The sequence below is a fragment of the Egretta garzetta genome, unplaced genomic scaffold (assembly GCF_000687185.1).
Source record: "Egretta garzetta isolate BGI_Z169 unplaced genomic scaffold, ASM68718v1 scaffold50, whole genome shotgun sequence".
Taxonomy (NCBI): Eukaryota; Metazoa; Chordata; class Aves; order Pelecaniformes; family Ardeidae; genus Egretta; species Egretta garzetta.
The window spans coordinates 2,585,116-2,597,613 of record NW_009258613.1 but is presented as its reverse complement, the minus strand read 5'-3'; the positions used below and the strand labels follow the sequence as shown (position 1 = coordinate 2,597,613).

General features: G+C 35.4%; 1 protein-coding gene across 1 annotated transcript in view; it reads left to right on the top strand.

The window, feature by feature from the left end:
- ASAP1 (ArfGAP with SH3 domain, ankyrin repeat and PH domain 1) overlaps positions 1–12,498 on the top strand; it is a 101,819-nt gene that overhangs the window by 37,061 nt on the left and 52,260 nt on the right. Inside the window, exons 5-10 of the mRNA XM_035903434.1 lie at positions 3,523–3,597; positions 3,966–4,015; positions 6,219–6,348; positions 7,338–7,423; positions 8,535–8,610; positions 9,420–9,506. Coding sequence (XP_035759327.1) covers positions 3,523–3,597; positions 3,966–4,015; positions 6,219–6,348; positions 7,338–7,423; positions 8,535–8,610; positions 9,420–9,506 — 504 coding nt within the window. The remainder of the gene's footprint in view (positions 1–3,522; positions 3,598–3,965; positions 4,016–6,218; positions 6,349–7,337; positions 7,424–8,534; positions 8,611–9,419; positions 9,507–12,498) is intronic.

Sequence of the window (12,498 nt, the reverse complement as noted above, 5' to 3'; positions counted from 1 at the left end):
ATTTCATGAGAAGGAGGGTACAAAATAATTTCTTCTGTGTGAAGGAATTACAGTGTGATCATTTCGAGAGTGATCTTCACTTAATTGCTATGATTACTTACTACGAAGTAAAGCCAGCAACTTGTCTTTCACATTCAACTCTTGGGAACTGTCATTTTGAATGATTATTCTGCACACAAGGTCAAGAATAAAAACATGTCCATTAATCATTTTAATAAAAAAAAATTGCTGTGCAAATTTTACTATAAACTGTTGATGGTATCAATAAATATAACATCTGAAACTTAAAAAAACCCCAAACACTCAGAAATATAACATGACATATTTTTGAAGATGTTATGAGAATGACACACAATGACTGCTTCTGTAACATTCTGTAATGGTAATTACATTGTGACTGGCCACAATCAACACTGGTCTAGGTTTTCAGCAATCTGAGTGTCCCACTAGAATTGGTTTCTCTGCTCTTTACTACTACTACCTCCTTTCCTATTCCAGGTTTCATTCTTCATGCAGTAATTCATTATAATATTGCATTAAAAAGCTGTATGAAGATCTGCATATGTGAAACTCGGTATGCCAATATCTTTAAATTGATCTAGACGAGTTTTGGAGGAACATTTGGAGCACTTGCTGATTACTTCTTTTTTGTTAATTTTGCATGATGCTTGGCTTTTTCCAAACATTTAAAGCCTGTTTTTTTTCCACCTCCCTTTCCTGTAAATGTCCTCAGCTAATCTTTGCAGGCAAATTATCTTCTGTTCGCATCCCTCCTCCCCAAGTTATTGTATGTATTTCCATCTGTTAAGGCTTTTTTCCTTTATTTTGCTCTAGATATGAGACTGTTTTGCTTTGTTATCAGATATGTTTCCAATTCATTTGGGCTACTGTTTATCAAGTCTTCAACTATGGAATAAATGATTCCAAAAATCTTACCATATTGGAGTAATACACTGCTCTTTAGTTGTTTTTTTTTCTTTTCCTAGCTGACATAGTAGCTGGCCACTGTTCAGCAATTTCAAGCCAAGTATTAATGGCTTGAATTGATTATCCTTAACTGATACACTTGGAAAACTGAAAAAAAGCCACAGTAATATACTGTTGTTCATGCCTGCCCTGAGAACTGCTTTAAGCCTGCCATATCCACCCATATCGCAGAAATATGTGTTCTCTCTGTTTTTATGACCTGGGCTGGGATTAAAACCTTCTGAATATTCTTTCTCAGAATTCACATTTGAGATATGAACTTCGGTTAAGGTTGTTAAGTGGCAACTGGTTGAAATAGTTGAGAATGAAAACAATAACACCTTTTGTTTAATCTGTGCATTGATAAAGTAGGTATTATTAATCACTTGTTGGCTTAATATTCATAATTCTTTTCCTTCTCCAACAAAACTGACATTGCCGGGGAGTTGTTTGCTGCGGTGTATTGACATAAAAAGCCAACAGAGGACAAATTGCAAAAAGGCATAATCCTCTACAAATTCCCTGCCTCTTTTATTTCTGTTATGAAATACTAGTGAGGGGGGCATGTGCAAATGCTTAAGCGAAGAAGAAGGAAAACCAGAACCTAGCTTGTTAAATAGAATCAAAGCTCAACTAAAGAATTTTATAGCAGGTAGTCTAAGCCAGGTAAAGAAAAAAGTCTTTTGGAGTTTTAATCACTGAAAGTGATGAGGTTGCTTTTTTGTTTCGTACAAGAGTAGTATTTGAGCACTCATTATGTCATTGCAATTAAGGAGAAAATCCCTTCTCAAATCTTGATCTTTTAAGCCATGAAGAAGAACCTTTGCTCTGTGTTCATGGTATTGTTTGAGGCTGCAGCTCAAGGTGTTCTAGTGACTGTCCTTCATCTTGCCCTGAATACATTTTGAAAATAAGATCTTGTAAATTTAAAAAATACAGAATATTGACATATGAAGCAGTTGTCAAGATACCTTGAACATGAAGATACAAGTGTGTATGTCATGTTTTTTGAATTTGAATCCATCTCATGCTAAGAATAATTATTAGTTCTGATATCTGCAAGGTGTCTAAGAGCAGCAAAGCTTTGAGGGGTGGCTGACAAGCTATCTGGTGATAATTAAGCAGTTGTATAATGACCTGTGTTTAAAAGATCTGTCATACTGAAACCCCCGTGCTTTCCAGAGGATAACGTGTATCGGGTTTGAGAACCATGCTTTGTAGGATTGCTTTGGATCTTCATTAGAACAAGGGATGCCTGAACTGTGCTCGAGCTCTGACGGCCCGTTTTGGCGGTAATCCATAGGGGATCTCACAGAAATCTTTTCTGCCCAGGATATTTGGAGAATGAAGCAAATCGGGATTTTTTTTTTTTTTTTTTTTTTTTTTTTACTTTTCAGTTCAGGACTGGTAGTGAATCTAATGAAGGAAAATATGCTATTTTAGACATAATGGATGTAGTTCTTGTGCCATGTCATTGTTTACAAGAAGTTGCTTGTAAATTGATAAGAGGTCCTGCTCTTAAAACAACAGTGAATGCACACAGGTCATGCCTTATTTCATCACAACTTTAGTTTACACCTGTAAAAGAAGTAAACCATGATACAAGAGGGAGTTTTCCTTGAAATTTTCTTTTGTAGGCATATATTTAAAATTGCATGATGTCACTTTTGAAAATTAAAATCAAATATTTAATTTTTCATACATGTGTTTTGAATATATAAGGAGTTTGTGAATGGAATGCTATACCTGGAAAGCCTGTTTGATCATTTTGATATTTTCATCTGTGTGAATCGTCTATTTCACAAAAGTCCCTTAAAGATTAGTTTCATAGACTGAAATATGCCTAGAAGACCTTATAGGAGAGGGGAGCTGGGCCATATGTATGGCAAATTAAAACCACTAATGTAACACTTCCTTATGCCTTTGGTTTGCAAGCGGGGGATGTGCTGTCTTGCAGTCTTCCCATTGTTCTCCCTATCCTTCCTTACCAAGGAGCTGAAGAATTTATGGAGACAACTGAAGAATTCATTGGTGGAGATAAAAAGGGAGTAGGAGAAGCAACAGACTTTTCACTAGACTGGGGTGATATTGGTATACATCTCTTTACTGTGAACATGGCTCTTCAGAAACCATACGCACCATACACATAGGATCACAGCAGTAGGTTTTTCTGCCCTCAGACTGGCAAAGACAAACAGAACATTTCCACAGATATATAATCAAACAGGCATGGACTTAATGGGGTGGAATTTAAACTCTCAAGAGTTTAAGCAGTTGTCAAGTTTGATTGGATATTAGGAAAAATTTCCTCACCGAAAGGGCTGTCAAGCATTGGAACGGGCTGCCCAGAGAAGTGGTCGAGTCCCCATCCCTGGAGGTATTTAAAAGACGTGTGGACAAGGTGCTTAGGGACATGGTTTAGTGGTGGGATGGCAGGGTTAGGTTAACTGTTGGACTTGATGCTCTTGAAGGTCTTTTCCAGCCTAAATGATTCTATGATTCTGTAATCAAAAATAATATTCTTCAATGATAACAGTGTAATGTTTTTTGTTTTAGCTCCAGGGTTTAAGCCACAATGTTATTTTCACTTTGGATTCTCTCTTAAAAGGAGACTTAAAAGGTGTTAAAGGGGTAAGTGTTGAAAACGAACTTTTTATTTGGGGAAATGTTTTCAGGTTCAGCTGTCTTGTGACTGTTTTCCAGTCACCCATGAGATTATTTCTTATGTCAGCATCCATTTATAATCTGAATGTAGTCCAAAAAACAAATAAAAAAATGGCATGACTGTCATGCTTCTTTAGAATTTCATTGTAAATTCCTGTCTTAAGGTGCACAGGAAAGTAATACTTTGCAATATTCAAAAATAATATTTTTTCCAACTGCTGTCTGAAAATTTTAAAAGGGAACAGTATTTTTTGTTGCTATTTATTGCTATTTATAACTTGATAAGTAGAAAGACAGTTTTAAAAATGTTCTAAGCAAATGTTATGTTTCCTAAGGACCTCAAAAAGCCTTTTGACAAAGCCTGGAAGGATTATGAAACCAAATTGTAAGTATTTTTCTCCCTCTTTTTTTCTTTACTCTTCCTGTCCTAAACTATGTAATGCATCTGTGGATGTAAATCTGAATATCAGGAAGGCATCTCTTCTGTGGTCCTCTCTTCTAATAGAAATAAAACACTTCTTACTGTTCATGACTGTCCAATGGTTTTTTTAGTGTTAGGAAGGTGCTTAATGCTTAGATACTGAACATTGTAAAGTGAATTGTGGAGATTTCAGATGGCATTTACACATTCTTATAACCATATACCTAAAATCCATCAGTAGTAAAAATTGAGATTTATATGTTGTCCTGTATTGTGTAACTATATGTTTTTAAGAGGCAAGACTTTTCATGTAGATGGTGTGAATCCTAAAATATCTATGGCTTTAAAAATATTTTCTTGCTGTAATAACCGGTCTTCTGTGGGCAAAGAACGATTTATAAAAATGGCAGGTTGGAAACAAGTAGTATCATAGTTGCAGAAATGCTGGTGGAATTGTTCAGAATGCTCTCAAGGAAGTGATGGGCAGTTGCTTTATCAGAATGCAAGAGCTCTCAGGTGTTAGTTCATTTTTTGTATCCCTTTATTTATTCCCCTTTTTAATCCTGTTCTTAGCATTGTTTCATTTATGTTAAACCAGGAGGGAAAAAAAGCAATGAACAAAAAAGGCCACTAAGAAATGCTGAAACATTTATTACCAGCATAATTTTCTTACCTACATATAGTCTTTTCCAACCTAAACGATATTGATTCTATAGTAATTTTTGTCTTGAAAATTCATTACAATGTTAAATCCTTGTGAACAACTGAACTGGAAGTGAGTTTATTACTAATCTAAGACAGAAGGAGATTCCTGTCCCAAAATCGCGACATCATAGTCAGTTGAGCATTCAGTTTTACATACAGAATTGGTTTTTAGTTCCTTTTTAGTTATTTAGTGCTTACAGATATTGCATATTTTGAAAAAAAAAATTGAATAGTCTTCTATAGACAGCAAAATGGTTTTAAAAAAAATTCTTTCTGCTTCTGAAATTGCTGTTTGTGAAATCAGGGGTGTCTTTACCAGCCTACTTATACCCAATGCCATTGAACAGAACTTAGATGGAGGTATCTCATACAGACTCAATACATGAAACCATCTGTGGGATTCTGTTCTGAATTTGGAAAGTTTGCAGAAAGGTGCTGTTGTATTGTTACTTCTGAGCAAATTTCACTTGGACTTAATAAGACCAAGAAGGAGATTTCCCTTAGATTTTTCAGAGTGCCCCATCTCCTAGAATTTATTCAAGACCAAATATCAAGTCAAGTTTAGAGGCGCAGTGTTGAGAAGTGCTTTGATCTGCGTGCATACATTATGCCTTTCTTAGCTGGAGAAAAGCAGAATTCAAAAACAAATATATGAATCCGTTTAATTTATTTTTTTTTTTTCCCCCTGGCAAGGAGCACCTAATAAACACACAGTGCTTTGTTACCTGTTTTACAAAAGTACTGTTTCCATGTTTATTTTTCTCAAAAAGGCTGATAGAGAAGAAAGATTTATTTTTTTTACAAAAAGGAATTAATAATAATAAAATAAATAAATGTTTAGATTTTTCTACTCTGTATTGGAAATCTAAGTTTGCTTAGAAGTGGAGTATCCAGTTAGTCTGCAGAGTAGATGTGTAAGGACAGCCACACTGTAAAGCTCTAATTAAAGTCTCAGGATGGCCTCTTAGTTCCATATTTGTATTTCATTATTTCAGAATTTCAGTGTTGGCTTTCTCTGAAAATGTAGTGACTGGAAGTAGTGTCATTTAGTGTAGGTGGTAAATTTCATATGCTGCCTTACTGGTTTTCTTAATTCCTGCCTTAGGAGCATGAAGCATACTTGATTAAGTTATTCTGCCGTTTTCCTGCTAATTCAGTGGTTTCTTGTATTACACTGAAGTATATATAGATGAAGGCTATGGAGCACATCATATAGAAAGAATGAGATCCCTGCCCCTGCAAGTGTCACACAAACTAGAGAAAAGAGTTAAAGGATGAAAGGAAGGAAGGCAGCTTCATGACGTCATTACTTCTAGACACTTAAAATATATATGATTTCTTATGATAGAGGAACTCATCTTCAGAATGGCTTCTCTAATATTTCTTCTTTTTTTCCCTAAATAATACTAGATCACGTGATAGTAGAAGAAATTCTCTAAAATGTTTTCTATTAAAATTTCAGTACAAAAATTGAAAAGGAAAAAAGAGAACACGCAAAACAGCATGGGATGATAAGAACTGAAATAACAGGAGCTGAGATAGCAGAGGAAATGGAGAAGGAAAGGCGGCTATTTCAGCTACAGATGTGTGAAGTAAGAAACAAGTTTCAGCTTTTAATTATGACACCATAACTTAAAAGTACCTTGTGGGCCTTACTTAAAGGTGGTGAAATCTACTTCACCGCTTAATGGGGGTGGAGGGAGGAAATCATTTCAATGTCACATAGTACAGCAATATAGAAGTAATTACTTTAGCAACTCTGTACAAAACTTGGCTTACTTTTGTTTTAGTCCTTTTCTTTGTTTTTAGAAATGGTTTTAAACTGAAGCAGGGTAGGTTTAGACTGGATATAAGGAAGAAATTCTTTACAATGAGGGTGGTGAAACACTGGAACAGGTTGCCCAGAGAGGTGGTGGAGGCCCCATCCCTGGAAACATTCAAGGCCAGGTTGGACGGGGCTCTGAGCAACCTGATCTAGTTAGCAGTGTCCCTGCTCACTGAAGGGGGTTGGACTAGATGACCTCTAGGGGTCCCTTCCAACCCAAAACATTCTATGGTTCTATGAATATTAGGCTAAGGTTCTTGGGCTGAAAATACACTATGGAAATATTTTTTTTTTTTTTTGATATTTTTCTTCCAACATACTTTCTGAAGCCTTCCAAAATTTCTAAGGAAGTGATAAATGACAGTGATATGTTAGTTCCATAAAACTCTTTTATATTAATAGTTCTCTTCATTACATTTTAGTGATGATTATTTCAAATTGCATAGTATTTATATATTTAGAGTATTTCAGTAATTATTTCAGTAGCATTAAAAAAGGGACATCTTCAGACAATTGTAAAGGATGAAACTTTTCCTGAATTTGCTTTATGTTTTGGGGTGTTTGAATTTTTTAGGAATGGCCAAATAAACTGTTACCTGTTTTATATTTTGCTTAACTGTGGTGGACTGGTGGTGTTTGAGTCCGCACCCGGGTTAAACACAGAGATAATTCGTTGAGCAAATAATGTTTTATTGATTGAAAACTGTTGAAGGTTGTGAGGCATGATTATCAATGTGTTTTTCACTGTCTATGCAGTATCTTATTAAGGTTAATGAAATCAAGACCAAAAAAGGTGTGGACCTTCTGCAGAACCTTATTAAGTATTACCATGCACAATGCAAGTAAGTGCCATGCTTTTTTGCTTTAATTACTTTTTTTTTTTTTTTTTTACACCAGTGTTTGTTTCCTTTTGTTTTGAATTTGTTTTGGTTAAATCAGGAATTTTTTTATAATTGCAGACACCTGGCAGATTACAACTTCATTTTACTAGGCTGTAGTCTTTCAGTGGGGAGTATGAAAGTGAGCGAATGGGACGGAAGATGGAGAAAGAAGCCAAGGGAAAACCCCCTACATGTTGCATACAAAATTGATTTTAGTTTCTGAGGCATAGATCTAGAATGTCATTTTGGAAATAGCTTGTTTATTCTATTTCGTAGGTTTTTAAATGTAGATTTTAAAATTGTTGTAAAAGCCAGTAATTTCTTTGAAATTCCTTGAGGTGAAATTGGTAAGATACGGCCTTGTCACCAGTAGAATCACAGAGGCAAACATACAGGAACTTTCATTTAAGTTAAATACAAAAAAGAGATTTTAGAAGTTTATTAAGGAGAAATACATTGACTATCAGTGATAAAAATAAACTAAGCTGTATTCTCTCTAATTTGATACTTGTTAAAGTCGCAAAGGTATATCTCTGCTGCCAAAAGGTATAATTTAAAACTACTGGGAAGGGTTTTAAACAACCAACCAAAAAAGCCAATCCCCTCCCCCAAAAACCCAACCAAAAAAAAAAGCTTGATAGTGCTGAATATTGATTGATTTCCTTTGGATTTCTAAATTAGAATAAATACCTGAGAATAGAAGTTAAACTCTTTGTTTACGGATAACTTAACCCTTCATATGATGTCACTTCATACTCTCACGTGAAGTGCTTGTTGGCTCATATTTTTATACAGTGAGACTAAATCCGCAAAGTAAATCATATGTTTCTGGACTGGAATGCAACTGTCACACCTTTCTGAAGTACCTTACATTAGAGGAATGTGAAAGCTGTGCTATTGCGTGGTCAGAGCGATAGTAAAACAGCTCATGCTGGACAGAGGTTTTGTTGTTCTGAACATGGGAGGAGCTGGATAAGTTTTATGGGTTTTGCTGTTTTTCTCTGCAAGACAGTCTACTTTTTGTTATGAATTATATGTATTCTTGATAAATCACAGATATTTTTCATTATAGTTTCTTCCAAGATGGCTTGAAAACAGCTGATAAACTTAAACAATATATTGAAAAGTTGGCTGCTGACTTATATAATGTAAGTATAACGGAAATATTTTGTTTACATGAATACATTTTAGATACGACTGCAAAGGTGTAGGTTTCTTTTGTATCTTATAAATGGAAAGCGTATTCTTTGAAACTTAGAACATAGCTAGACTGAGGAAAAAACATATTGACTATCTTAAACTTTGTATTCTGTTTCTACAGTTATTAGGAAAAGCAGCTTTCATTCTACTACTAATTTAACGTTTCATTAAAATAAAACTAATTTAAAATAGGAACCTTTGTATCAGATTGTGTTATTAGCACTAATTTTAGTTACCACTTTCATTTTTCCATAACAAACTGCTTGATGATAGCACCGCAGTTTTTAAATGAATTAACTTATGATGTTCATGGAAGGCAAGTAATAATGTGGAATCAAAACTCACTTGTCACCCAAGTACTTTTGTATTCTATAATAAGAATTACAATAATCCCATTTGCTATTGCGGTTTGTGGCTAAATTAAATTCTACTTTCATTCCTTAAGTCATCTGTTGAGCTTGTTGGAGTTATTTAATATTTCAGAGACAAATTTAGTTGCATTAGATGTAGTGAACCATTAAAGCAGAACAGAGCATGCAGAATTGTATGCTCATTTTAGCTTGCTTTTCAAGCAATACATGCGTAGAAGGTGAATATATAGGAACAGACTAGTCCATGGCAATAAACTCAAATATTACAGAAACATAGAATAGTAGAGCTGGTTGCTCAGGACATCTAAAATGGTATATTGAAATGTGAAAAAAATCAAAATTAAAGTTTCAGCCTGAAAGCGTATCATGGCAATCTCTTTCCATAGATAAAACAGACACAAGATGAAGAAAAGAAACAACTTACTGCTCTTCGTGATTTGATAAAATCTTCCCTGCAGCTTGACCAGAAGGAGGTAAATAATTTAGACATGTTGTTCTCTGAGATAATGTGAATTTATGAATTCTGTATTCAGAAATTGGTTTCATTGATGTTCAATTTCTGTAGTTATTGGTTCAGAAGAGTTGGATTTTGAACGTTATAACAAAACTAGTATTTAGAATGTCTAACTATCAACAAACAGTTTTAGATTAATTTTCTGTTTCTATTTTCTATAGGAAAATAAATTACTCAGGTCTTTTATTTTTTGTGCAATTTTACTTTTTTAGTGTACTATAAGAGTAGTTGTAATGGATCAGTTAAATGCTTCATCCAGCCCAGTATCCTATCCTTGACAATGATAAAGAATGAGTGTTTGAATTAAAAATATAAAGGGATGGGAGGCACACTTCTTTCTGGTGTCCTGCCATCTTCCAGCTAGATTGTGTTCAGGGTTTTCCTGGCCTAGGTGATCCTGCATAAGCCAGAACGATAACTTGAGGCTTGCCTTTACATATGGTTTCTGTATTACAACTCATGTGCTAACTCACATGGGTTTTATGGTTTTTGTTCTCCTTCCCAACACCCTTTTGCTGATACTGTATCATAAGAAAGAAAATTTGTATGTCAACCAGATAAAGTGGCTGAGACAGGGCAGTTAAGAAGAAAAATACATCATCGGTACACTGGTATCAGAAGTGAAGGAGGAACACGCCAAGTCCATTGCAGATGTTCTGGAATACCCCTTGAACTAGGAGATAGGACATAGTCTATATCACAGTGTTTACCTGAGATAGTGTTGTGACTTTTTCCAAATCACAATGCACGAGAGTCAGAAATTCTGAATATCCCGTGGTGAAGCTGAGTGTTGAGGGGGATGTGGAGTGGAGGGGAATTGGGGTGGCTTTACTTTAGGAAAAGATTGCTTGCCCTCTGCTTGGTTTTCTCTTAGGTAAATAAAGCATTAGTATTTGCCAGGTGTCACCTTATTAAATATTTATTACGAAATATGAATTATTATAATTAAACATTAGGAAGATGCCATTCTGCTGCATATATATGATCACCCACATACATGATTGGGCAGTGTTGTTAATATCAAATATATGTAAGAATATAATTTACAGCCAGATGTACTGAGTCAGACAAGTTTCCAACGCTAATCAATCATGGATGTTTAGAGTAAAAGGCAGGGCAGAAAACACTGAGACTTCCCCAGAATACCCTCCCATTAGTAGTTTGACTGTCTTTGCAGTCTCTCCACCACCCTGCATACCCTACTCAAGATGGGAGCGCTTCTAGCATCACTAGATCATTTCTGACTTTTTTTCATGTAAGTCCTAACTTTGACTTGCTTTTTGACCAGCGTTTGGTGCAGAGAAGGTGGGTAATGTTTAATCAGCTGTAAAGCCATAACCATATCATTCTGTTTCTGAATGTTAATAGTCAACTCACAGTATCTTATATTTCCTCTCTGCATCACTTTTGCATTTGTTTATGTTGATCTTCTCCTGTCATTTATTGTCAAGTTACTCGCTGTTGTGAGGCCCTTGAGAAATTCTTCTGTCAGCCTTTCTTGGGTATTCTGAATAATTTGTTACCATCTCGCAAATTTTGACAGTTTACTGTTCACCCTTTTCCAGATTGTTTCTGGTGTTAGACACCACATGTGCTGGCACAGCTTTCTGTGAAATTCATTTGTTTGTTTCCTGCTTTTAACTTGATAGCTCATCTGAGGGCATTTCCTCTGGTCCTGTAGCAATGTAATTCTTCCTCTCGCATAAGGAACACTGAGTGCCCATTCGAAGTCCAGGTACACTGTATCAGTCTGATTTCTCGTGCATCTACTTGCCGATTCCTTCAAAGAACTCCAGGAGATTTTCGAGACGTAACCTTTCTGTACAAAAGCTGCACTGATTTTCCATTTTCCAGTATAGAAACTACTACATGTACTCTTAAAAGTAGTTTTTTTTACTCTCCCGTAATTCTCCTGGAACTTCCTCAAAATTAGGACTTTAGTAACTGGGGCAAGTAAGTATTTTTATGGGCTTTCATGTAATTTTGTAGGTAGCACATTGTGATTACAGCTGCTGTGTGTAGATAAATGGTTTGAAGTTAATGAATTATTTCAGGTGGAATCACAATTAATAAGGAATGACTGATGAGTGTGATGCTGGTGGTTTTTTTTTCTTTTGAATACTTTCGTGTGTGTGCTTTTGTAATGTGGATGTACATCATATAGCAGATAAACCTTGGCCAGAAGGCTGTTCCTCTCCCTGCATCTTTAATCCCATGGTTCTGAAGGACAACACAACCTTAGAACACACTGTACATGGCTTTTAGAATTTCTTTGATGTTACAGATGATGACAGGAGTGCTACAGAGCACCTTTGAGTGGATCCCAGTTTATTTTAAGACCTGCCAGCTCTTTCTGATCCTCAGTTTTCCCTTATCTCATACTCTACAGTCTTTCCCAGTGCTCTGTTTGGTGGTTTTTTCCTTCCATCTCGAATGTACTCATAAACCTACTTAGACTTCTTTCATAATTACAGAGCTTCCCATCCATGTGTTACATTTGTAATCTCCGTAGTATCTAAATCACACTAAAATGTAACTCGTTATTGTTTCTCCATCCTCACACCCAAAAGTTCAACAGAGGACATTAGATTTCAAGAGCTATTTGAAAATAACTTTAGAATTTAAAATGCTTTTATGAATTGATTCCCAACACACAGAGGAACAAGACCTGCTCTCTTCTCACGTACCTTTTTATTCCACAAGCTGATTATCTGAGAAGCAAAGAAAAATACCTCCTTTCCTGGCTGCTGCACATGTTAAGTTCAAGCTACTTGTAATCAGCCAGTTCTTGAAAATAAAGTAGGACAAATGGGTTGTTCTTTGGTGCTGTGTATTGCACATACACGGCTGCGTACAGTACAAATCAAATTTCAAAATTTGCTCAGAGTATTATTAGGTAGAATAACTAAATGAAATACAGAGTTTGGGTTTTTTGGTTACCTATTTCCTGG